Source organism: Crocuta crocuta, unplaced genomic scaffold, assembly GCF_008692635.1.
Source record: "Crocuta crocuta isolate KB4526 unplaced genomic scaffold, BGI_CrCroc_1.0 scaffold127, whole genome shotgun sequence".
NCBI classification, from domain to species: Eukaryota; Metazoa; Chordata; class Mammalia; order Carnivora; family Hyaenidae; genus Crocuta; species Crocuta crocuta.
The window spans coordinates 3236733-3263791 of NW_027532008.1; the positions used below are offsets into that span (position 1 = coordinate 3236733).

The window sequence follows — 27059 nt, forward strand, 5'->3', positions numbered from 1 at the left end:
CCCCACACACATTTATAACCTCTCCCACACCACAGAGTTGCATTTGTTAAGTTAATGAACGCATTTTGATACCTTACTATTGCCCAAAATCCAAACTTTACTTTTGATAAACCTTGGCAACCACTGTGCCAATCTCCTGCCCTAATTGAAGGCCACTTTGCTAAGGGGGGATTCGACTGGAACTTTGAAGGATCTGTAGAATTTCCAAAGCGGGGGTAAGAAGGGCATTCCACGCAAGACAGCTGTATATATAAAGATGTGGAGGGATTTTCATGGTACCTGGTGAGTTTGGCTTGACTAGGAGGTCCCAATTTTTTTGGAAGTTTGTCCTAAGCAATAATAGCCAGGGGTTTAATATGCAGGTTTTATTATTTTTTCTTGAATACCAACTGAAATAAATATGTAACTTTTTCAAATCTTTATTTTTAAAGTAACCTCTACACCCAGCATGGGGCTGGAACTCATAACCTTGAGATCAAGAGTCTCGTGCTCTACCGACTGAGACTTTTTTTCCTTCCTCCCTTCTTTCCTTTCTTCCTTCCTTCCCTTCCCTCCCTCCCTTCTTCCTTCCTTCCTTCCTTCCTTCCTTCCTTCCTTCCTTCCTTCCTTCCTTCCTTCTCAAGCAGGCTCTGTGCTGTCAGTGCAGAGCTCGATGTAGGGCTCAATTCTATGAGAATAGAATTGATTTCTTGAGCTGAAATCAAGAGTCAGATGCTTTAACTAATTGAGCCACCTAGGCTCCCCACCCCCCATATCCTTTTTTAACCAAATTATACAGACACATAGTTTAAAGAGGTAACAAGTATTAATAAGGTCTTATATGAAAACAGAAGGCAGGGACACCTGGGTGGCTCAGTCGGTTAGGCGTCTGACTTTGGCTCAGGTCATGATCTCACTGCTTGTAGGTTCAAGCCCCGCATCGGGCTCAGTGCTGACAGCTAGCTCAGAGTCTGGAACCTGTTTTGGATTTTGTGTCTCTCTCTCTCTCTGACCCTCCCCTGCTCACGCTGTATCTCTCTCTCTCTCTCAGAAATTAAAAACAAAAACAAAAACAGAAGGCAGTCCATCACCCTCGTCCCCCATTTCCACTTTCCCTGAGGCACCTATTTTCAATTCTTTCAGCTGACTGTATTTTACATTTATCTCCATTATCTCTTAAGTAGTATGCTTGTTTGCCATTTCTTGATGTTTCAGTTTTAAGCACTATCTCTTGATTTTCTACTGAGGGAGATAAAGTTTTAACTCTCTCCATCACACGCCTCACCATCCACTAATCCCACCTCCCCCAATGGCCAACAGAATTTTGGTTGGTTCTGTACTCACTGTGTACATTAATATATGTAAGCTACGATTACTTTTCCTGTTTTGTACAACTTACTGTTTTCCCCAGTTAATAACTGTCCTGTTCTGTCACTTGCTTTAGTTTTTATGTATCCCACTGTCCACCAGTTTTCTAAATCTCTTCCCAAAATGTTCACACACATCAGGTGCCTCAGGTTGGTATCTCTGGGGGCGGACGGGGAGATATTCTTAGGGATCAAAAGCTAGGCACGGAAGTGGGTGGAAGCAGGATTGGGCAGAGGGAGATGTGGGACTTCGGTGAGGCCTGGCAAAGCCTCCCCCAACGTGGCAGGGAGCTTCTGAGCAAGCGTCGCCCACCGGAGTGTCCCAAGCGTGACTGAAATGGTCAGGCCCTGAGACCCTGCCTGGCTCAGTCACAGCGTGGAGGCTGTCCCAGGGAAGGATGCTGTCCTGGACAAGGCCACTCCGCATCTGGGGCTGACCCTGAAGGAGCTGACAGCTGGAAGTCGTCTGCTGTCTACACCCCCCACTGCTGGGCAGCAAGCCTTCCCTTGAAGTGGGCTCTGGGGACAGGTCTCTATCACGGTCTACCACTTCGTGTGTTCTGTAAGTCCATCCCCTTGAGGAAACTTCTCTAGGAGTCTTTCTGGAACTTTCTGTTCCAATCGGGAGTGTTTTCTTTGGTCAACAGTTATCACTCTGGGCAGGGAAAGATCTGGATTTTGTAGGGTTTCAAGCTTTAAAGTTTATGAAATCTGGGGGGTCTTAAAAAAAGAATACAAAATTAGGCATAATTTATTTAGATTGATAAGATAAACCAATAAATTCCTGGAGCATCCAATCCCCTGGACACTCAGGATCTTTTCTTCTGAGATCTCATCAGGCAATCTAGCGGAAATGCTTTCTCATTACAGCTTGGCTTCTGCTGACCACCCAGAACCCTCTACAACCCCCAGCACTCACAGGGCCCTAGACAGAGCCTGTGCAGGAGCCTGGAGCTTAGGGTATGGGAGCTTCTCAGGAAGTTCTTCTCTGATCCTGGGATCCTTGCAATCATCCCAGGGACTCCACTCACCTCACACCTATATTGGGGTCCCTGCGATCACTTCTTTCTTGATTTATTCCATCCTCTTGCAGGAACACTCATTTGAATAGTTTCTTGGGAAAGGGTGTGGGAAGTGACATTTTTGAGACCTTGTATGTTTGGAAATATCTTCATTTTCCTTTCACCCTTAATAATTTGGCTGGATACAGAATTTTTTTTTTTTTTTTACATTTATTTTTGAGACAGAGACAGATCGCAAATGGGGGAGGGGCAGAGAGAGAGGGAGACACAGAATCTGAAGTAGGCTCCAAGTTCCAAGCTGTCAGCTCAGAGCCCGACGTGGGGCTCGAACCCACAAACTGTGAGATCATGACCTGAGCTGAAGTCAGACGCTTAACCTACTGAGCCACCCAGGTGCCCCCAGAATATGTATTTTAAAACACCTTTTAGGGGCACCTGGGTGGCTCAGTCAGTTAAGTGTCCTACTCTTGATTTTGGTCCAGGTCATGATCTCACAGTTTGTGGGCTCAAGCCACATGTCAGGCTCTGCACTGATAGCACAGACCCTGCTTGGGGATTCTCTCTCTCTGTCCCTCCCCTGCTTGTGCTCTGTCACTTGCTCTCTCAAAATAAATAAACTTTAAAAAAAACACTTTTTAGAACAGTGCTTGGCACATAATAAGTACTATACGAGTTTTGCTATTACTATTATAAAAAATTCTAGTTGGAGATTATTTTCTTTTAGTGTTGTTACTAAGAAGTTCAAGGGCATCCTGATTCCTGATGCTTTGTATGGAATGTCTTTTCCACTTTGGAAGGTGTAGGATCTTCTCTTTTTCTCCGGGGTTCTGACAGTTCACAACAGTATCTTGATACTGATGTTTTCATCCATACACTGAGCACTTTGGAGATAGCTTTCCTTTTTTTTTCTTTTCTTTTTTAAATGTTTATTCATTTTTTGAGAGAGAGAGAGAGAGAGAAACACCCAGAGCACAAGCAGGGGAGGGGCAGAGAGAGAGGGAGACACAGAATCCAAAGCAAGCTTCAGGCTCTGAGCTGTTAGCACAGAGCCCGACACAAGGCTCGAACCCACTGACCATGGACCCTGAGATCATGACCTGAGCCAAAGTCAGATGCTTAACTGACTGAGCCACTCAGGCGCACCTGTTCTTTTCTTTTTTTTTTTTTAATTTTTTTTAATGTTTGTTTATTTTTGAGAGACAGAGCATACTCAGGGGAGGGGCAGAGAGAGAGGGAGACACAGAATTCGAAACAGGCTCCAAGCTCCAAGCTCCCACCTATCAGCATAGAGCTGGATGTGGGGCTTGAACTCACTCTATGTGTGTGTGTGTATGTGTATATACATATACTTTGTATATACACATACACACACACGTCTTCTTTGTCCATTCATCACTCGATGGACATTTGGGCTCTTTCCATAATTTGGCTATGGTAGATAATGCTGCTATAGACATCGGGGTGCATTTGCCCCTTCAAATCAGCGTTTTTGTAACCTTTTGTAAATATCTAGTAGTACAATTGCTGGGTTGTAGGGTAGTTCTATCTTTAACTTTTTGAGGAACCTCCATACTGTTTTTCGGGTGTCTGCAGCAGTTTGCATTCCCACCAACAGTGCACGAGGACTCCCTTTTTTCACATCCTCACCAACATCTGTTATTTCCCGTGTTGATTTTAACCACTCTGACACGCGTGAGGTAGTATCTCACCGTGGTTTTGACAATTCTGATCTTGAAGCAGCTTCCAAACTCTTCTTATTTCAAACCCCCTACATTTAAACAGGTACCTGTTGGGGGGAGTCTGTTTTCCTTCTTCCCCACATCCAGCTTAGGCTAAGGTTTCCTTGCATTTGCTGTGTAGTTACCGCCCGACCGTCTGTTTTCCAGCTTCCCAATGCTACGCTCTGGTCTCTTCCTTCATCATCCTCCTCTTAGTGAGTTTGTGCCTTAAACAAAATCTCTTTACTGTAGCTTTGGCGGGGTTGTGGGAGGGCATGACATTAGATGCGTATATTCAATCTGCTGTAATTTTCAGAGCTTCCATTTTTCCTAAACCAGTAAGCAGGTTAATAATTACAGACTGAGAGCTGTGGAGGGAAACAAACCTGGGGCCAAGATGAACACAGGAGGCAGGACAACTCAGACTTAAGAAACACAGATTTGTGTTTTCAAACTATATCCCTCACTCCTGTGAAGAGAGGAGGCCATCCGGGAACAAGTGTGCAGTCGGAGCGGGTGAGGAAGCCACTGTGAAGATCAAGGTGAATGCGGGGTCGTTTGCAATGGTGATGGCCATAGGGCTGGAAGGAGCTATTTGGGACGGGCGCCATGAAGCAGGCACGGCATCTGTTTTGTGCCCTGCTGTGTACATGTCCAGAGCTCACCAGTGTGCCTGGCTACCAGAGGACACTTTATAAAATATTTGTAAATGGACACTGTGGGGTGAGGGGGCGGTGAGGAAGGGAGGAGATGAAGACCCACCTGCAGGTTTCTCCTCGGTGTGGCGACCTTGGAGGCCAACTGTGGGTGGAGTGTGTGGCCAGAGGGAGCCACAGAGGTGTGGGAGCAGGAGAATGACCAGGTGAGAGCGGGTCTTTACCTACACACAGGGCCAGTGTCACCATGTGCCTTTCCCTTCTGGCCTGTCTTCCATCACACCCTTTCCACTCTGGTCACTCCTGCTGCTGCCTGACACATCCTCTCCCCAGCCTCACCTCTTCTCCTCACCATTCCTCGCTCAACCCTGCCTCCCTCCCCCTTCTCCCCATCCCCACTGGCCCCAGTCTGATTCTTCAACCATATTCTCTTTCTGCAGACTCTTACTTCAGTTTCCAATTGTGTGGCCATTGGTGGAATTCCGTTTAATGTCAGATTCCGCCATAGAGTGTGAGTTTGCAAGGGAGGGAATCTGACTGTTTCACTTGTCATTGTGACCCAAGCAGCTAGGACTGGGCCTGGCATGCAGAAGTGGCCTCAGCGAATTTTTTTTTTTAAAATGGCTCTTGTGTTTTATTGAGATACAATGGACATAGAACATCAGATTGGTTTTAAGTGTACAACATAATGATTCAATACTTATATATATGACAAAATGATCTGCACAGTAAGTCTAGTTAACACCCATCACCACACATAGTTACAGTTTTATTTTTTTGTGATAACAGCTTTTACCATGTACTCTGTTGGCAACTTTCAAATATAGAGTACAGGATTGTTAACTATAGTCACCTGCTGTACCAACAATTATCGAAAGAACCTGATGAAAATAAGTGTCATCTTGCAGAGACGGTGGGACAAAGCAGTTGAAGGGGAGACCATGGACAAGGTATGTGACCTGGGAGGGAGAGGGTACAGCCTGAGCAGAGGCGAGGGGCAGAAGTCCTGAGAGAGGAAGTGATAGGTCTCAGGGCCTGGTGGGACTTCAGTTGAATGAAGCCATCCCTGAGCCTTTGCTTGGTGCTGGGCCCTGGGCCTGCCCCTAAGCTCTGCAGGCTCGGGGCCATGTGAATGTCTGTAACTCTGGACTTGGTGGACTTGTAACTATGGGCAAATCATACCTGGTGAGGGCATCAGGGAGGGCTTCCTGGAGGAAGTTGCCCTGGTAATGGGTTTTGAAAGCTGAGGGGGACATGGCCAGGATCGGGGGAGTGATTTGAAGGCCTCCAAGACTTTGAGTCTGGATGAGTGGGGCCACGGGCAGAGGTAGGGAACACGGGTTTCAGATACATGGATCAGTCCAGGATCTTGGAGGATGTGCAAGGACCTGTGAGGGCCCAAGTGAGAGGCAGGATGTGGCACACACCTCAAGCTCACTCTGGGCCACCGACACCAGGCTGTGGCGTTCCCATTCCCCACCTCAGTCCCAGCCCCTCCCTAGGTGGCCTGCCCTCATCTTTCACTCAGAAGCCTCCTCCCGTCACTGCAGCTCCCCTAGAAGCCCTCTAGGGCACAACTTTTGTGCTGGGCACTTTTGCAGACCTCCCTCTTACCCCTTGCATTTGGTCACAATCCCCAAATTTTAAAGATAGGAAAACTGGGGCACTGGGCTGGCTCGGTTGGTAGAGCATGCCACACTTGATCTTGGAGTTGTGAGCTTGAGCCCCACATTGGGTGTAGAGATTACTTAAAAGTAAATAAACAGGGGCGTCCGGGTGGCTCAGTTGGTTAATCGTCCAACTTCAGCTCAGGTCATGATTTCACAGTTTGTGAGTTCGAGTCTCGTGTCGGGCTCTGTGCTGACAGCTCAGAACCTCGTGCCTGCTTCAGATTCTGTGTCTCCCACTCTCTCTACCCCTCTCCCAGTTGTGTTCTCTCTCACAAAAATAAGTAAATAAAACATTTAAAACAAACAAGCAGGGGTGCCTGGGTGGCTCAGTTGGTTGAGCGTCCAACTTCGGCTCAGGTCGTGATCTCACTGCTCATGAGTTTGGGCCCCGTGTCAGGCTCTGTGCTGACAGCTTGGAGCCTGGAGCCTGCTTCAGATTCTTTCCCTGTCTCTTTGCCCCTCCTCTCTCTCTCTCTCTCAAGTATAAAAAATAAAACATGAAAAAATTTTAAAACAAATAAATAAGGTATAACTGAGCTCACAGAGGAGAAGTGACTGCCCACAATTAGTAGAAGTGATCAGAGAGTTAAATCTGGGTCTGCTGACTCTGGAGCCTACTCTCCTCACTGTGCCCCAAAGGCCAGGCAGGCAGGAAGCCTGGGGGATCAAGGGTGCTTCTCATAGCCAAAGCTCTGGGTGCCCTGGAGGCGGGGGGTTCATGTTGTACTTCACAGAAGAAGTAAGAGCCTGAGAGACAGTGCCGCACAGTGGTTAGAAGGATAGACCTAAGGGCCAGAGTGCTTGGGTTCCAGTCAGATCTGTTGCCTCCTATACCTCAATTTTCCCTTCTGCAAAATGGGATGATAATAGTACCTACCTTATTTGGGTATTGTGGGGATTAAACGAGGCAAAAAGAAAACATTAGGTAAGTGTTATTATCTCCTTTCTTGAGATAATAATTATCTCCTTTCCCTCTGCTCAGTGGGTGTCTGCTGTTTCTCGTACCCTGGTCAGTGGTCATCACCAGGGCATGGGGGTTTCCTCTCTGCTCTAGCCTGGAGCAGGAGGAAGAATAATTTCTTACCTCCGTTTTATTAATGAGGAAGCCAGGCCTCGGAGAGGTCATACAGTCAGGGACAGAGCCAGGATTAGAACCGAGGCCTGCCCAAACCCCGCGCCTGATGTTTTTCCACTGCACCAGTATCGCAGCATGCTCTGACTCCCTGTGGGCAGGATGGGAGTGCTTCCTTTACTAGGAGACCCCAATGCTCTTTTTGCAGGTCTAAGGTATGCATAAAACTCCTTATCCTCAGGAATGAGGTCCAACCCCTCCCACATCTGCAGCGCTGGGCCAGAGCCCTGCCCACACCACTGTAGCTCAGGAGCAACTGACAGACGTGCCATGGCCCCATCCCACTGGACCCTGGGGATGTCCAGATGTGGGCAGTCCGGGCACAGAAGGCAGGCCCAAGCTGATAGGAAGAGTGGACCATGGGTTTACATTCAGCTCTGTCGCAAGTTTACTGGGTGACTAGATCACTTCATTTCCCTGAGCCCCACATCGTTCAGCCATCAAATGGGTGGAATAAAACATGTTATTAGGGCTCTTGCGAGATTATTGTCTTGAGTTTGGAGCCAGTAGGCACCCAGCACCTCTGTGTTGGGTGACCAACTGACTGATCAGATCCGTGTATTAGCACAGGGCCTGGCTTGGAAATGGTTGCGCTGAGAATTAGCTTCTTGGGACCTGGCCGTGTCCTGTGCTGCCCCTTACATGCAGCCTCCTCTCCAGTCCTTCTGTCCTGCCTTGCAGGGTCCTCAGCCTGCCAGGTCACCCTACACCCCGCAACCCTGTTTGTGATCTCTTTCCAGACAACCCTTCCCCCAGCTTCTGAATTTGTCCCATCTCTGGCCCTGCTTATGACCTCAGACCTAAAGCTTGTATCTTTTCAACATCTTATATTCGCCCTCAACCCCAGTTCCTTTGTTCCCATAACACGTTATGTTTGGTTCCTGAATAGCACGCAGCAGTAAAGGCCAGGCTGAATCGCTTGTGAATACATTAGTACCATGCAGTACTGGCTGCCACGGTTGTCCGGGTGGTGGCACCTGTGGACATACTCAGAATTCAGATCCCAACTCGACCACTTATTTGCTCTGTGTTTTTGGGGAAATTATTTCACTTTTCTCTCCCTCAGTTTCCTCATCTATAAAATGGGATAATAATAATATGGACCTGATAGAGTTATAAGAAATTAGCAAGCTAGAAGGGAAGTTTGATAAGAGTGGGATTTGGGTCTGTTTTGTTCACTGCTATGTCACCACCAGTGCCTAGCCCAGTGCCTGACACAGATGTGCTACTCAACAAATATTTGGTGAACATCTGTGGAATGGTGAGGTAATGCATATAAGGTAGCGCTAGTGTCTAATAGAAAAACAGTGCAAGCCACTTATAATTTTAAGATTTCTAGTAGCCATGTTGAAAAAAAAAAGTCAAGGGGCGCCTGGGTGGCTTAGTCGGTTAAGCGTCCGACTTTCGCTCAGGNAAAAAAAGTCAAAAGAAAAAGGTGAAATTAATTTTATAATATATATTTTATTTATATAAACTTTATTTAAACTTTTAAAAAGTTTTAATGTTTACTTATATTTGAGAGACAGAGTGTGAGTGGGGGAGGGACAGAGAGAACGGGAGACACAGAATCCAAAGCAGGCTCCAGGCTCTGAGCTGTCAGCACAGAGACCAATGCGGGGCTCGAACTCAGACCACAAGATCATGACCTGAGCTGAAGTCGGACGCTTAACCAACTGAATCACCTAGGCCCCAATAATATATATTTTAACGTAATGTATCTAAAATATCATTGCAACATGGAATCAATATAAAAATTATTACAGAGATTTTTTTTTTAAGTAGTCTCTATGCCCAGCATTGGCTCAATTTCATGATATTGAGATCAAGAGTCACATGCTCTACCGACTGAACCAGCCAGGCACCTCTGGGATATTTTGTTCTTTTTTTTTTCCTATAAGTCTTTAAAATCTGGTGTGTACTTACACCTATACCACATTTCAGCTATATAACAATAATGTCGTAAGCTATGTCCTACCAAAAAATAAAGTTGTATTTAACAGACAAATATTTTTATTTTTAAATTTAAATAAAGAAATAAAATTTGGGGTGTCTGGGTAGCTCAGCTGGATAAGTGTCCGACCAGCCTAGGTCATGATCTCATAGTTTGTGAGTTTGAACCCCGCAGAGGGATCTCAGCTGTCAGCCTAGAGTCCACTTCAGATCCTCTGTCCCCTGCCCCCACTTGTGCTCTCTCTCTCAAAAATGGACATTAAATAGGAGTGCCTGGGTGGCTCAGAAGGTTAAGTGTCCGATTTCGGCTCAGGTCATGATCTCACAGTTCATGAGTTCAAGCCCATGTCAGGCTCTGTGCTGACAGCTTGGAGCCTGGAGCCTGCTTTGGATTCTGTGTCTCCCTCTCTTACCTTGCTCACACTCTGTCTCTCTCTCAAAAATAAATAAACATTAAAAAAAATTTTAATAGACATTAAATAAATAAAATAATTAAGTAAACTTAAAATTTGGGTCCTCAGTAGTACCAGCCACATTTCAAAGGCTCAGGGGCCCCTGTGGCTATTGGCTACCAGGTTGGGACAGCACAGATATGAAGTGCCCAGGGGCACAAGTTAAGTTCCCAATGAAGTTCGGCCATTATTAGTGATCTGGAAGATGTCTGTACTTTCGGTTGAGTGAAACAAGAAAGCCACTGAGCACTGTGTACAACATGATTTCACTTGTGCAAACAAAGAAAACCCCCGCCCCCAAACTATTTATATATGTTAAATATGTAACCCAGATGTTAACAGAAGCCTCCTCCCCTTATGAGAGCTCTAACCCCATTCCACAAGAGCAGCAGGAAAAAATGAGATGTGCCACAGATGCCCGCTCAGGAGAGTGGGCTCAGAACAATGGGAGGCCTTTGTGTTAGCTCCGAGAAGAGTCTGATGGGAGAGTCGGGGCACTGAATTGCTTGGGTTAGGAAAGGAGGAGAGTTTTAATTTCCTGAGTCAGGGAAGAAAGGACGAGGGTGAAGGTGGTGGAATGCATGGGGCCAGGGGCCAGGGAGCACCCCTCCCTGGGAAAGAGGATGGCTGAAAGGATATGAAACCATCACAGAGATGACGCTTAAAATTCTTTGCTACCTTGGGCACAGTGTGGACACTTCAGGGACCCCCAAGTCCTCTGTGAAGTCTTTTTGACTTCATGAGTTTTAGGGTAGAATCCAGAAAGAAGCTGAGCTTTTCATCTGGGTCAGGGCAGAAGCAAAGGCCAGGGACTGAGGAGACCAGACACATAAGGGTCCCCTTCTTTTTCCCCAATGCCATTCTTGGGACTCAAAGAGGTGACTTTCAACCTTCTGTGATTCATGGAGGTGGAGGTAGGAGGCCAGCTCAGCCTGTCTGCTACATCTCAGAGGCAAAGGGGCCTCAGAAGACATCTGGACTCCTCTGTTTGTAAATGCCCAGGAGAAAGCCTGGAAGGGTCCACATCAGCATGACGGTGGCTGCTTCTGAGAGGAGAGTGGGTTTGGAGAGGTGAAGGAGATTTTCACATTTGCCCTCTATATGTCTGTATTGAGTTGTTTCAAAAAATGTTTTCTTTTTTTTTTAATTTTAAAATGTTTTTATTTATTTCTGAGAGAGAGAGAAAGACAGCATGAGCAGGGGAGGGTCAGAGAGAGAGTGAGATACAGAACGTGAAGCAGGCTCCAGGCTCTGAGCCAGCTGTCAGCACAGAGTCCGACGTGGAGCTCGAACCCACGAACCTTGAGATCATGACCTGAGCCGAAGCTGGATGCTCAACCGACTGAGCCACCCAGGCACCCCTCAAAAAATGTTTTCATAGCGAGCAGGCAAGACCTTTATGTTTAGAAGGGAAGAAAAACACCGCCCCCGCACCTCCATCCCAGCCTACGCAAGGTGTCCATGGCTAGTGTGGAAAATTGAGAATGTGCAGGTAGGTAGGTAGGAATCAGAAGCAGAAGTCATTATTAACTCACTGCCTAGCAGTGACCACTTTCCCAGTCACCTCTGAAACTCTGGGGAAATGTCTGGCCTCTGGGCTGGCCCTCTGCAGTGCAGGCCCTATCAGGTCTCGCCATTTTCCCCCAGCCCCAGAGTAACCAGAGATGAGAGTAGCCAAAAAGGTTGTTTTGAGGCCCAGGGCTGTGAGGGGTCTTAGCCCTGTGCCTAAAGTGCCCTGGTGGAAAATGGGGCCTTTGCTTTAGCATGGGGCCTGCTGTGGGCCTTGGGGGCTATGCTGCTGGGAACATGGGAGCCCCTCCCCACCCCACCACACCCCCGTGGTACTGAGGCCCCTGCCTTCTCGTGGCATAGAGGTCAGGAGTTTGGTCAACTTACTGTGAGCAGGTTACTTAGGCTATTCCAGGCTTCAGTGTTCTTTTTATAAAATATGAGGGTTCAAAATGAGATAATGTATGCGATACACTTAGCACAAAGAAACCTTGGTAAGAATAAGGCTATTCTAAGAACCAGTCTTTGCTCTGCTAAACCCTCTAGCCCTCGTGAAGGAGGTGAGAGGAGATGAAGTTTTTTTCCTGTGAAATGCAGGGGAATGGGAGATGGAATTGCAAGGGCCAGTGTATGTCTGGTTGGAGCAGAAAGAGGCAGTTATCCGGGTCCCTGTCTTGGGGCAGTGGCACCAGCAGGAAGTTGGACACTTCCAAAAGTTGAGTGGTAGAAAATGGTGGGTAGTGCGGTGGCAGGTGGTAGCTTTAAAGGCTGGGACATATCATGGGGATCAGACCAGGGCGGAGGCAGGCGGGGCTTCTGGTCTCCACTCTGCCTTCGGTGTGGTCCAGGACACGCCACGGGGCCTCGGAATAGTGTGGAGGTTTCTGGCTCAGCCTTCGTTCAGGCTCAGCCCATCGAAGTTCAGATCTGGTTTAGCTGCTGGCCAACTATGTGATTTGGGGCAAGTTACTTAACACTCCGGTGCTTTAGTTCTCCCATCTGTAAAATGGGAGGCACGATGACACTAACTTGTTGTGAGAAGGAAATGTGATAAGCGCCAGGCTTGTAGTGAGGGCTGGCTAACGATGCAGACCTGCTGGTACTTCCTGTCTGTGTCATGGATGCAGCAAGTGACCCCTTGGGGGTTCTTTCTGGTTTTGGATCATCATCTCTTATGTCTGACCCAGCTTCTTAGAGGGCAATTTAAGACCAGCCCCCTCCTGTTCAGGCCCATCTGCACCCTGAAGAATGACAAAGCTCTTGAATCACTGAGAAAAGCATTCTCTACCCTCTGCATTTTTACGGGAAAATGAAGGGAATGTTTCTGCTATGGTCAGTCAGTAATGCTTCAGCTTTTCAGTCCAGAATCCAGTCCAGGTTCTGATGGTTTCCATTCACGTCTTCAAACCCAACTCCTTAATTCACACAGCAAATACTATCTGAGTATTTGCAGAACAGATTCATGGTTCACAGAGTGGGCCCTGGAGCCTGATGGGCCTGGACTGGACTCCTGGTTGGGCCACACTGGGTCTCCAAGGCCTTGTTTCTTTACTTGTAGAATGGAGAAATTAATTCCCACTTCTCAAGTTAATGTGAGGATAAAACCAAACCATCTATTGAATCATTTGGGGCTTGATTTTGGTAGTTCTAGAGTTGGCTGGGCAGCTATCTCAGGCACTTTCTTTCTGCTTTGCCATCCTCAGTGTATTGACCTTATTGATCCCAAAGAGGCTGCTGCAACCCCGAGCTTCACATCCTCATACAACACAGTCAAGCAGGAAGGCGGGGGTGGGGGCAGCAACAGCCCTTCTCCTCTAGAAACTCCTTTCTTTCCTCAATCTTTCTACAATTTTGGTGGGTACAAGAATCCCCTGAACAGCTTTTAAAGTCAGAGTCCTTGGCCCCTTCTCCGGAGATTCTCACCGCATGAGTCAGGGGCAGGGCTCAAGAACTGCATGCTAACAAGTTCACAGGGATGCTGAGGCACTGGCCCCAGAAGGAGTGGTGCCTTGCGTCTTACCCTGGTGCTAACTTTGGCCCTCGAGAAAGAAGAGGCTGAAGAATGGGTTAAAGTGCTGGTACTTTATTTGGAAGGTGCAAGTCCAGGGTGCCAAGGGCGAGGAAGGGGAGGTGCCAGCCCAGGGTGCCGAGGGCAAGGAAAGGAAGAGACAAAGCAATGCGATGTGGTGCATTATGTCCTGGCTACTGCTTCTCAACAAGCTGCAAAGAGACACAGTAGATCACTTAGCAAGTGGATTAATTGGTACAGAGACTTTTCTGGAAAAGTTGAAAGGAGAACTTTTGGAGAAAAAGGGGAGGCAGTTAGCCTAGTTCCTTCCCTTTCCATCCACCATTTCCTATTTTGCAACGTTTATCTCTGGGAAGCTTATGTCTCCGCAGTTCTGGACTGAATTACTCACTTGGCTGCCTCTGAGGAAGCCAGAGCTCATGTCCCTAGGAGTGGTGTTTCATCCAAGTGTGAAAATGGAGGTGTGACTTGATGCAGGTGAGGTCCAAATGAGAGCAGTAATGAGGCAGTTGAGGAATCCATGGGAACCCATAGGATTGTTTCATTGCAGGTAGGTAGCAACGTGTTGGGTCCAAAGCAGACTTTAAAAAATTGAGCTGGGGCGCCTGAGTGGTTCAGTTGGTTGAGCGCCTGACTTTTGCTCAGGTCATGATCTTACAGCTTGTGAATTTGAACCCTGCATCGGGCTCTGTGCTGATAGCACAAAGCCTGGAGCCTGCTTCGGATTCTGTGTCTCCTTCTCTCTCTGCCCCTCTCCTGCTCAAACTCTGTCTCTGTCTCAATAATAAATAAAAACATTAAAAAAATTTTTTTAAATTGAGCCAATAGGATATATTGATGGATTGATAATGGAGTGTTAGAGAGAGGGAGAAATGAAGGGTTTGGTGGATGATGGTGTTTACTTAGATGGGGAAAGCTTGAGGGGAAGTTACCTTGTGAGGAAAATGAATTTTTTTGCCCATGTTAAGTTGGTGAAGTCTATTAAATGGTCTAACTCTAGATCAGAGGGGGAAGGTTCTATCTGGAGATCAGAATTTGAGTCACTATCATATACATGGTATTTAAAGTCAGAATACTAGGTGCGGACACCAAAGAAAAGAGGTTGGGTGAAAAGAGACATGAGTAGGGCGCCTTGGTGGCTCAGTCGGTTGAGTATCTGACTCTTGATTTTGGCTCAGGTCATGATCCCAGGGTTATGGGATCAAGCCCCATGTCAGTCTCCACCACTGAGCATGAAGCCTGCCTGCTTAATAGTCTATCTCTCTCTGTCTCCTTTTCTCTCCCTCTCTCCTCTCCCTCACTCTCGCTCTCTCTCAAATTAAAAAAAAAAGAAGAAACAGGAGAGACAAGACAGAAACTGACTCTGACAAGATGCATACCATTGGTGGCCTGTTTAACAGATGGTGGGGGCACAAGCCTCCTTACCTGGGTGGGTGGAGGAGAAAATGGAGGGTTGGAAGTGGTGATGGAGAATATGCTTCTTTGGGGAGCTTTGCTGTGAAAGGGAGAAAAGAAATGGAGTGGTGGCTCAAGAGAGCAAGGGGAAATGCTTTCAAGGTGTTTGCAGGTGGGGATGACCCAGCAGAGAAGAAATGGGCAAGGCAAGAAAGATGGGGACAGCTGTGTGTGGCTTTAATCTCAGAACTGAGAGGGATGGATTCAGATCACAAGTTGAAGGCTTGGACTTAGAGAAGAGAGGGGGTACCCCTGGAGTAGAAGGGGGTGTGGGGTGTGGGCACACTACACTGTAGGTAGTAGTAGAGGAAGGGGAAGACGAAGTCACTCCATTCTGTGTCTTCTAGAACTGAAGTTGGAGGGGAAGTCATCGAAGAGGGTGTTGGAGGCAAGAGAGAAGATGAAGGTGAGAAACAGATTATCTGAGCAAGGAAAGGGGAGTATTTCAGGGACACGTGACAGGAGAGCTCGGTGGTGTCGAGGGCCCACTTGAAGTGCAGTCCTAACCATGGAGTGAGTCGGGATAGCATGCTGGTGGGTGCGGGTGCCGGTGAGGTGCCTTGAGTGTGAAGGAGAGGAGGGAGCAGAGTGTGGCTTAGAGCCGGGCAATGAAATCTGAGCTGAGCAAGAAGGGAAGTGAAGACGTGAGAGAAGAGGTGGCTGGTGGGGGAAAGATGAAGGGGTCGGGTCAGGGAGGCCGGAAGTGGTGATGGTTATGCTATAAAGGCAGTAATAATATAAAGTTGGTGCCACTGGACGAAAATACCTCTCAAAAACACAAAAATCGAACAGCTAAAAGAAAAACGAAAAGAGAAAAAAAATACACAATGTAAGGACTTTATATAAAAGACAAAGAATACGTGTAAATATAACATGGAACAGCATGATGGGTCGAGGCCAAACCTAGTTATCATTTGTGCTGCTGTGAAAGAATTGAGGAACATCTACGCCTCTCCAGAACGCACTGTTGAGTGAATAAGGAGGGTGGAGAAATGAATTGTATGCTCCCCTTATAGAATAAAGGGGAACTATACCATGTAAATCTGTTTAAATTAAAAAAAAAAAAGCTTGGGATGATTAAATCAAATACAACAGGCCACTAAATGGGAAGGGAGGGTTTAAGGTGGAGGACAGAGGAATAGAAATTAGACTCTGAATCGATCTTGTTTTGTAGATTAGACTTGGAACTATGTCAATAGTTTACATAATTAAACTAAAAGAAAAATTTTTTAAATTCTATAAGGAAATGCAAGTTGACATTTTCTCATTTCTGAGTTCTATAGAAAGGATATATTTGCATATAGATTTCCAGGTGTAACTTAGCTTTGCTCACGTGTCATAGAATGCTTTACAGGAATATTCTCACAGTGAGATATCACAATTTCATTATTGAGGACCACATGTGGTGCTTTGACTCCCACCATTCCCTTGGCGTTAACCCCCAAAGTGCAGCAGGACGCTGGGGAGCTGCACGAAGTATGGAAGTTTCACAAATTTGCGTGTCATCCTTGTGTAGGGGACATGCTAGTCCCCTCTGCAGCGTTCCAATTTTAGTATACGTGCTACTGAAGCGAGCACAAAAATTCTTAAAAATGGAAAAATAAGGGATGCCTGGGTGGCTCAGTCAGTTGGGCCTCCGACTTAGGTTCAGGTCATGATCTCATGATTCGTGAGTTTGAGCCCAGCATTGGGCTCTGTGCTGACAGCTCAGCACCTGGAGCCTGCTTCAGATTCGATGTGTGTGTGTCTCTCTATCTGTGCCCCTCCTCTGCTCACACTCTGTCCCTGTCTCTCAAAAATGAATAAATTAAAAAAAAAATTAATGGAAAAATAAAACAGGTAGGTTAATATAAATGTGTATCCAGTTAGTAAGCCACACAGAGAGGAACTATAGTATGTTTCAAACACAGTGAACTCCCAGTATCAGGCTAGAAGGAACTATCCCCAAAACAAAGAATTACAAACAAAACCTTAAACTCCCTTTTGTTATTCTGATACTGTTGGGTGATATGGGCTTCACACCTGAGTAACTGGGATGATCTAATGTCACAATTCAGGGTACAGATGAGAACCGGGATTCTCAATGTTGAAGAAAAAATATGTAAGATAGAAGAGTTAAGAAAAAGTTCTTAAGTCTTCAAGTTGAATAGAAAGTATGAATGTGTTTTATCTTAAAAAGAAAATGGGTCCTAGCATTGTATTCCAAAGGCCTAGAAACGTTGACCAACACAGCAGCAACGGCATTCTAGAGCCTAGATTTTAGTCTTGCGATGCCATTCACCACCAAAAGGAAGCCAGGATTTTGTTTTTTTTCTTAGAAATAGCGGACTCCAGGTCTGGAGCAGAAGATACACAAGATAAGTCTGGAACACCCTATCATACTAGATAACAACGAAGTTACCAAATGCTACTAACTACCAAAAGGGCTGTATCAGAAGGACTCAGCAGCCACTTGAAGAGGCCCCCCACTGGACAAAAATATGAACAATTTGAGCATCATTAAGTTTAATAAACGCAATGAACTCAAACACATAAAATATGTTTAATTCAGTGATCATGATACTTAACAATGCTAAACACAACAGCCCACTGGTCACTTTTGGAGGATGCTAGTAAACGAACTCATTAGTTTGAAAACTGGCCAAAGACTTGGGCCTTCTTTCCTCTTTTTCCAGTATGAACTCCAAGATAACCAAATGGCAGACAAGGAAAAGTTTCTCTTTACAGCCATATTTCGGGGACTGTATGAAGAAGGAATGGTAGAACTAGAATATCATCAGTTTGCAACCCTTTATGAGTTAATGAATCTAGGTATTAAGCTTCAGTGGCCTACAACATATAGAGACACATACGACGGATCTCCTGATGAAAGCATACAAACTGTGAAGTTTTCTTACCACTATATCTGAATCCAATCACACCTCTGGATCTATTCCTATAGGAATACAAGGGATTAAGAAACCTGTTAAATGACACCAGAGATATAATAGCAAAATCCAGATTGGGAAACAGAGATGGACGGAAACTACAGGCTCCAAGAGATTACAAGAATATACCAGCTACTTACAACATAGCCCTGTTTGGATTCTCAAACAAACAAACAAAAATACTGAGAAGGCAGTTAGAAATTTGAGAATTTAAGTATCTCATAATATTAAGGAGTTGATATTTTTTGGTATGTTAATGGTATTATGTTTTAGAAGTTCCTATCCTTTAAGGATATGTAAATATTTATGAATGGAATGGTATGTCACCTTATGGTAAAGAGGAGGAGCCAGTGTTATAAATTAAGCAAAATTAGCTATGTATGAGTTGATACTTGCTGAGGGTATGTGATAGGTACATGGGATTTTGTGATCTTTTATATATATATATATATACACACACACACATACATAAGACAGTAAAAAACCCAATTTTCATTTATTTTTTTAAGTTTATTTTGAGAGACAGAGATAGAGAAAGCGCCTGCGGGAGAGGGAGAGAGAGGGAGAGAGAGAGAGAGAGAGAGAGAGAGAATCCCAAGCAGGCTTCCCACTGTCAGTGCAGAGCCTGATATGCGGCCTGAACTCACAAACCGTGACATGATCTGAGCCAAAACCAAGAGTCAGACACTTAACCGATTGAGCCACCTAGGTTCCCTAGGTTTTGTTGTCTTATTCTACTTTTGCACGGATCTGAAATTTTCCGTGACAAAAAAAATAAAATTTCCCAAAGTCAAGTCACCATGATTTAGGCTTTCACAGGAAATGTGTGATGGTGGGGAGAGAGGGAAGTATCTAGGGTAACTTTCAAGTTTCTTGCTCAAGGAATGGAATGGGTGGTGGTGTCTTACCAGATCTAGGAAAAGTAGGAGAGGTGGGCTTGTGAACAAGAGGAGTTCCATTTTGATCATGTTGATCTGGGGTGCCTGTGGTATATCTGGGTGGGACTGCACAGAAGGTTGGTGGAACTACTCAAGAGAGATGTGGGCAGGGAAGGAAAATGTGAGTCACTGGACGACATCACAGGGAGAAACTTTAGAGAAGGGCAAGCAAAGGGGTTTGAGGAGTGGTCAACTAGACAAACAGTATCTTAGAAACTGGAGGGCCCCAGAGAGGTTTAAGAACAGCTTTTATATATATACATTAATGTTTATTTTGAGATAGTAGAGAGAGAATATGCATGAGTGGGGAGGGGCAGAGGGAGAGAGAATCCCAGGCAGGCTCTGTGCTGCAGCACAGAGCTGGATGCAGGGCTCAGTCTCATAAATCATGAGATCATGACCTGAGCCGAAATCAATTCAGATCTTTAACTGACTAAGCCACCCAGACGCCCCTAGGACAGTTTTTTTTTTCTAAGTTGACTTATTTAAATATAATTTACTGTCAAGTTGGCTAACATACAATGTATACTGTGTGCTCTTGGTTTTGAGAGTAGATTCCTGCGGTTCATCTCTTACATACAACGCCCACTGCTCATCCCAGCAGGTGCCCATCACCCATTTTCCCCTCTCCTCCACCCTCCCATCAACCCTGTTTGTTCTCTATATTTAGAATTTTTCATGGTTTGCCTTCCTCCCTCTCTGTTTATATCTATTTTCCCCCCTTCCCTTTCCCCATGGTCTTCTGGTAAGTTCCTCAAGTCGAACAGCTTTTAAGAGGAGGGAACAGAGTCCTAACTCACACTGTTACAAAAATTAACTCAAAATGCTTTCAGACTTAAGAACTAAAATTACTTAAAACTCTTAGAAGACACAGGTTTAAATAATCTTTATGACCTATAACAGATTTAGATAGGACACCGAAGCACAAGCAATCATAAACCTAGGTAAACTGGACTTCACCAAAACTAAAAACTGCTTTGTGTCAACTAACACTATCAAGTAAGTGAAGAAAACCCATGGAATGGGAGAAAACACCTGCAAATTGTAACTCTGGTAAGAATCTGGTATCCAGAATATATAAGGGGCTCCTGGCTGGCTCAGTTAGTAGAGCATGTGTGCCTCTTGATCATGGGGTGATGAGTTCAAGCCCCATGTTGGGCATTAAGTTTACTTAAAAAGAAAAAAAGGGCGGGGGGATGGGCACCTGGGTGGCTATTGGTTAATCGTCTGACTCATGATCTCAGCTCAGGTCATGATCACACAGTTATCAGGTCATGATCACACAGTTACGGTTTGTGAGATCAAGCCTCATGTTGGGCTCTGCACTAACAGCATGGAACCTGCTTGAGATTCTCTCTCCCTCCCTCTGCCCCTCCTAGCTCATGTGCACATGCTTTCTCTTAAAATAAATACACATTTATGGGGGGGAAAAAAGGGCAAAGGATTTGAACACTTAAAGTTAACAAAACGTCCAATAAACATGGAAAGATGCCCCATGTCTTAGGATTAGGAAAATACAAATCAAGGGGTGCCTGGGTGGCTCGGTCAGTTAAGCATCTGACCCTTGGTTTCAGCTCAGGTCACGATCTCAGTTTCGGGAGTCTGAGCTCCACACCGGGCTCTGCTCTGGCAGCACAGAGCCCCCTTGGGATTCTCTCCCTCCCCCACTTGCACTATCTGTCTCTATCTCTCTTGGAATAAACAAACTTAAAAAAAAAAGGAAAATGCAAATCAATGCTACACTAAAATAGCACTTCATACCCACCCTGATGCCTATAATAAAAAAAAAAAGGGAAAATATGTGATGAGAATGTAGAGAAATTGGAACTTTCATACACTGCCGGTGGGCATGTAAAATGGTAAAGCTGCTGTGCAGAAGTGGTCTGGCTGTTCCTCAAAAAATTAAGAGATTCAAGACCCAGCATTTCTATTGCAACGTGTAATAAGCCTACAAGAACTGAAAATGCTATGTTCACAAAAAAAAATCTGTACACAATATAACAGTATTCTTAATAGCCCTAATGTGGAAACAACCAGAATGCTGTCAACTGATCAATGAATATATAAAATACGGGCCAGGTTTTTCCCCCGCTATCCAAAAGTAGAGCATTCCCATGAAACCTTTAAGCCAAATGGTATAAAGTGAAGCAATTACCATTCATTTTTTGGAAACCTTTTTGAGCTTTCCCAGACCCCAAAAATAACATCTCTTCGACTCTTCTAAAACCTTAGGATACTCTTGGTAATGGAAACTCAGGATGAATGGAGAAAAGCAGAGATGCCCACACAGCTTGAAGACGTAACAGCGGTTTGATGCAGAGCGTAGTTTCTGAAGAAGGAGACTGGCAGGGCCACCGTGCTCAGGGCGAGCACTGCCTGGAGAAGCGCTCACGGCAAAACCAACACTCAACACACGATTTCCACGTTTTTGCTTTTTTCTAGGTCCTTTGTAAAAGCAAAGCGACATACTGTGAACTTTTAAAAAGTGGGAGATACATCCATAAAGTGAGTATATGACAAACAGAACAGAGTGCGTGCTGTAACACAGATGCACCTCAACAACCCTCTGCTAGGGTGCCAGTCACCAGATTACAGTCTAGGATTCCCGTTAGAAATGTCCAGAACAGGCTATAGAGACAAAGTAGACTGGCAGTTGCCTGGTCCAGGAGGGGGAATGGGAAGTGATTGTTAAATATGGGGTTTCTTTTTCAAGTGAGGAGTATTCTGGAATTAGTGTTGATTGTGGCACAACCTTGTGAACATCCTAAAAACCACTAAATCGTGTGCTTTAAAGAGGTGAGTTTTTAATGTGGATTTTATTTTCACTCTGGGCTTGTGCTCAGCAGTCAGATGCTGCAGTGAAGCCAGGCTGGGGGTGGCGACTGTCCACTCACTGCCCCTGCCCTCTTCTGTCATCTACCCCTCCCCTGCTCAAGTCCAGTAACTGGCTGAATCCGACACAAATTGTGACCTCGGCCCTCTTGCCGTGATTGGCTTGGGAGTAGGCAGGCAATCCAGTTCTGCCCCAGGAAACTCAGGGTGCGGAGGGGGTTCCGGGAGATAACTCAATATTTTCAGGACAAACAGGTCTTCTGCCTCTGGATGCTGTAGTGTCAAGTTGAGGCCCAGGGCAGGGGACTTGGGAGGCGAGGTGGCTGGACAATGTGCTGAGGGCAAGAGGGCAGAAACCTTGGAAAGAACCAGCGGGGATCCTTAGGACCTCCCTACCTCAGGCCTTCTCGTAGGGAGACAGATGTTCCTCTTATTTAAAAATCCAAAGCATCCATTCTAATACAGGTTATGTTGACAGCTCCCCAGGGATGGGATCAAAAGAGCATGGAGACGGGGCCAGGGGAAGGGAATCATTTTATTAGCGCACTATGACCAAACTTAGTTCAGGTCAAGGCTGGCATGGAGCATGGTGTTATGGTGCTCTTACATATCCTTACCACGTTCCCAGGCCTGGCTTCTTGGTTTTTAAGCTCAAGTACCCTCATGGTCCACAGCTAGTGAAGCCAAAGCAGCAAGCGTAGCCCATGAAAGAAAAATAAAGCTCAAGTTCACCCTACTCATCTTAATTTCTAGGTAACAAAAATAGAGGGTTACTACTGGGTTTAACTTCAGCCCGTCACTCCACATCTGGTTTAACAAGAAGATGCGGGTTGAGACCTATGCAAGATTAACACAAAGACTGTTAAGTAAGAGTATCTGGCTGAGCTCCTAGCATGGCCTATAGCTCAACACATTTTATTGAATATGAAATCCTACAAATATTGATTAAAGGAACCCGAACTGTGGCTTTCTCAAATTCTGCAACTTCTACTCAAAGACCAAGCTGCTGTACCCCTAACAGCGGTTACGTTCTACCCTAGAAAAGGATGCCTCCTGAATAAAAATTAGGATCTATAACCTAGGACCATTTTAGCAATAAGGAAAACAAGTGGCTGCAAATTGCCCGAGGTGGACAAATTTTACTTTATCCAAAAGGCGCCTCCAAATAGAAGTCAGAAGTTATTTTTGAATAAAGCTGGGGAGGGGGAAGGGTTGAATCCTGAGTTTTGCTACTCATTCTACGTACACAGAACCCTGAACAAGGTTCTTCACCCGAGCTCATTTCCTCACTCATAAAAAAGTGTGTTAACACTTGCGTTACACAAGCATCCCAAGACTGAAGACTGGACATGATACACAAAAAAATTTTACCAAGAAAGAGCTTAATAGGATAGTTCTACCTTTTGGACTAAGGGGGTACACAAATCAAGTTGTTGTTGTTGTTTTACAGTCTCCAATTTACTTTATTTCTCCCAAACAACAGAGGTGACCACCCGTGAAAGTGAGTTCGAACTGCAAGCATCAATTTATCGTCTTGCTAGGTCACCAAGAGGAAAGGGGTTCTCTGCAGGGTCGCTAAGCTGAAGCAATCAGAAAAGTCCTCGTTAGCGTGTTTTCTAGAGCTGCTCTAGTTTCCCAGCAAGGACACGAATTTAAAAGGTCCCAGAAGGCTTGCAGGTCCGCTTAAGAACAGTGTCGTGATCTGTCCTACACACCTTACGGCCGACTGTGTACACACACAGAAGCACTTTCTCCTGACACAAGGACTATAGCCGGACCGATTCATTTTCTCATTCTAGAAGCTTTAAATGTGAATGAAGTGGAAAGGCTCTTCTGCTGTCAGCTACCAGGCCACAACCTCAGCTCTGTCCAACATTCTGCCTTTAAAGCCACGCTTCAGACACAAGTACAGAACTCACTCCTCCGCTCCCAGCTGCTCGCCTCCCGTCCACTCCAGGGAGCTTTCCTAACTCCACCTAACACTGTGCTCGCCACCTACAGACGGACTCAAAACCAGAAATGGCCATACCTGAAAACCTCCACACCTCACACCAGAATGCATCCTGTCCTGAGAGACCTGGAGAAACCAGGCTCCCCAAATCCTGGGAAAAGAGGAGAGGCAGTGTTCCAAGCCAAACTGTATCCAGCTTTATTAAAGATACTTTTCATAAACAATCATGGTATTTCAGGCAGGACATGGGCAGACAATCGTTAACAGTATACAACAACTTTCAAACTCCCTTCTTCAATGGACTACCAAAATCAGAAAGCCACTATAAAACCCAATGAAGTCTTCATTTGATGCTCTGAACAGGGAAGTTTAGAGTGAGGGTTGACATTTCACATTTAGCATGTTGTTTAACAACTTTTCACGAGCCGACCCTGACTTTCAGGAAATGAAATGAAAATGGCAGAATTATCAATCTGAAGCTCCACAAGCTACAAAAGGAACTCTTTTGAGGGATGCCATCTCCATGGTGACACTGTAAAGTCCAGATTGCCTGACATACTGGGAACCATTTCGTGGGGTCAGGTTCCAACAGGTCTCTGGGTTTAAGGGAGTCAAGTCTATGTTGAAGGCAGAAGGAGAAAAGGACATAAAAAAATGAATTTTAGATTTTCTATACCACAAGGCATTTGTGCCAATGTGGCTAACGTGTGTCAATATCAAGGAATCGCTCCTCCTGGGAACCAAGAGGAAGTTTCTCAGAACTAGAAGGGAATGGTGTTTTTCCCCTTGTATCAATCTAGCTTCGGAGATATTCTAATAGTGACATATGCCCTTCCCCCAAAACAACAATGAAGTGTTCTGTGTGCTAACAACATAGCTTAAAAAAAAAGTAAAACAAAATTCTGCATTTTTATAAAACTTGATAAAAAATAGTATTTCAAACTGTACAGTCACCAGAAGTACACAGTTATCAAAAATGCACACACTTCACTTGGCGTCTCCGGCACCTTCAGCTTTCTGTGCCTAGAAGAAAAAGATCAATACATTACCACCTGTGGACTGAAAAAACTATCTTTATTCACATTCTCTCCCTAGCATCTCTGTGCTCCCAGGCCCAAGTTCAGGGTTTAGATCCTTGGTAGGTGACTTTCCTTCTGGACCTTACTGTAAAATTGGGGAAGGGGTCACAAGACCAGAGTTAATTCCCAGCTTGAAAAACTCTATGGTGTAGCAGGAGCTTAGGACAGACTAGGATCTCAAACTACAGTGCCCTGAATTGGACCACAGAGGTTTTAAGAATCCAGAATTTAAGCTAAAAGAAAAACCACAAGCGAACTCTGGACTGAAAAGCATACTTCGAGTGACAGACACAGAAAGGTAATAAAAAAAGCTTTTGGGATCACGAACGGATTCAGAGCAGTCTTTAACAGAAAGTGAAGTGGCAGTCGTACCTGGTCTGTTTTGGCATCTCCATTTTCTGCTGGGTTATTCCCATCCTTGCCAGCATCAGCTTTCCCCTTTTTCCCTTTGGGTACCTTCTCTCCCTTCTAAAAACGGAAAGGAGAAAGAAAGAGTGGTTTCTTCTGATTTCATATGAGCAGGGTCTGGTCTGCAAAGTTCTGTTAAGAAGCATGATTGTTTATCAAAGGTAACACACACACAACCTAGAAACCCTTTCCCACTGATAAAAACTGATACAAATAAGGCCAAATAATCTATCATCTACTGTGGTTTTTTTTTTTAAATTTTTATTTCTAGGGGAGAGAAAGAGAGACAGCGTGAGCAGGGGAGGGTCAGAGAGAGAGGGAGATACAGACTCTGAAATAGGCTCCAGGCTCTGAGCCGGCAGTCAGCACAGAGCCCGACGCAGGGCTCGAACCCACCAACCGCGAGATCATGACCTAAGCGAAAGTCGGACGCTTAACCCACTAAGCCACCCAGGCACCCCTCATCTACTGTGGTCTTAAGCATACAAGTTTTCATGGGAGTGTAGACAATAACAAGTAAAAATACCTGGGTTTTAAATGTACAATTTCCTACAAATGGAAGACTCTTCCCCTGAATCTTGTTCATACATTTTCTTATTCTGATAGAGTTCTTGATTAGTCAGGAATAAAGGAAGCTAGCCCAACAGTTTACCAGATCCATTAATGGGGTCACCATTGTGCTGAATCAAGACACTGATGGACAGGTCTCACTCAGTGAAAATGACCGATTCCAACATTTTTTATTAAAAAAAATATTTTGAGAAAGAGACTGTGAGGAGGGGAGGGGCAGCAAACGGGAGGGTGGGGAGAGAAACAGAGAGAATCCCAAGCCGGCTCCACACTGTCAGCGCAGAGCCCGAAAGAGTCACCCAAACAGGCCGCCAACATTATTTTAATGGCCAGTCCAAGTTAACTTTTTCATAGTTCAAGTTTGTGCCAATAGGTGATGTTGTTATACAGCAGCAGTCCTGTCAGCAACATGGGAAACTGCACAGCCTTATGCCAACACCTAGAAGCACCTGGTCTCTCCGCTCCACTCACCTTTGCAGGGGCCTTTTTAGGTTTGGGCTCTGGCTTTGGAGGAGCAGGTTTCTTTTATTGGAGGGAAAGAAGAAGACACTATTAGCACAGTGGACCAGAGACAATCCCTACCCAACCCACAGTTCCACTGACACAGAAGTTTCTCTTATTTCGTAAAGTTCTGGGGGCTGGTTTTCGGCTGGAATCTCCTATCTTCAGAAACCCTTATAAGTAACCCACGTGCCCTGACTACAGCCACCAGCATTTTGGAACCAGCGAATCTATCAAACGGGTGAGCGTCCACAAAACAGCGGATCGTTCACAACCAGCCACTGACCCAAACCCATGGGAAACAAAAGGAGATTGTTCTTAGTGCTTTTTGGTTTTAGGGATAAACACGATAATTTAATAGCAGACACTTACAGCAGATAACCTTGCAGATCTTCTCTGTGGCTATTAAGATAATGAAAAAAAATTAGAAACATGGCAGTCAAACCAATCAATAAAAATTCTTAAGATGAAAAGTGTTGAGGTCCGTTTGTTCTAGACGACAGAAGTGGAGAGAGCTTGGAAACAGGACGAGGGGTATGGTCAAGCAAAAGGAAACTGACTCACCTCATCCTTCACCTTGGCTTTATCTCCTTTAGCATCCCCTTCAGCCTATAAAAAACAAACAAGACCTAAGAAACTTGTAGCTCCTGATGCAATTCTTAAGGACTCCCTAAGGCTCAATAATCCTAAGGGGAAAAGCTGAAGGGGAAGTCTTGCACACAACTTCTCTAGGACACACGAACCTTCGGGTTTTAGCATCCCCAGGTACCGTGTCAATGCCCGAAAGGCGGGCTGTTCCTCTGTGCAAGCCTCACGCCCGGAACGGCCCAGGGAGCGCAGGGAAGGCGGGTATCCGCGCCCCAGGCCGCCCAGAGTCTCCGCCTAGCCGCCGCGGGCAGAGCGCGCTGAACTCG

General features: G+C 45.5%; 1 protein-coding gene, 1 long non-coding RNA gene and 1 other non-coding gene across 6 annotated transcripts in view; 1 reads left to right on the forward strand and 2 right to left on the reverse strand.

Moving 5' to 3' along the window:
• Nucleotides 1–5293: 5293 nt before the first annotated feature.
• LOC144241334 (uncharacterized) overlaps nt 5294–27059 on the forward strand; it is a 29170-nt gene continuing 7404 nt past the window's right edge. Inside the window, exons 1-5 of one of the 4 annotated variants that reach the window (XR_013338037.1) lie at nt 5294–5692; nt 10855–11017; nt 15287–15345; nt 21037–21309; nt 22390–23221. This is a non-coding gene — a long non-coding RNA (uncharacterized LOC144241334). Of the gene's footprint in view, nt 5693–10854; nt 11018–15286; nt 15346–21036; nt 21583–22389; nt 23222–27059 lie in introns of those variants that run through there. The other 3 variants (XR_013338036.1, XR_013338035.1, XR_013338038.1) reach the window with 3 other exon arrangements.
• LOC144241353 (U6 spliceosomal RNA) lies at nt 16411–16517 on the reverse strand. The gene has a single exon (XR_013338044.1). It is a non-coding gene; the product is annotated as a U6 spliceosomal RNA (small nuclear RNA).
• The window catches only part of HMGN2 (high mobility group nucleosomal binding domain 2), a 5767-nt gene continuing 2477 nt past the window's right edge, over nt 23770–27059 (reverse strand). The window contains exons 4-8 of the mRNA XM_077775496.1: nt 26710–26754; nt 26518–26547; nt 26116–26166; nt 25039–25134; nt 23770–24610 (exon numbers count right to left, since the gene is read on the reverse strand). Of these exons, the coding sequence (XP_077631622.1) occupies nt 24575–24610; nt 25039–25134; nt 26116–26166; nt 26518–26547; nt 26710–26754 (258 nt within the window). The 3' untranslated portion in view covers nt 23770–24574. The remainder of the gene's footprint in view (nt 24611–25038; nt 25135–26115; nt 26167–26517; nt 26548–26709; nt 26755–27059) is intronic.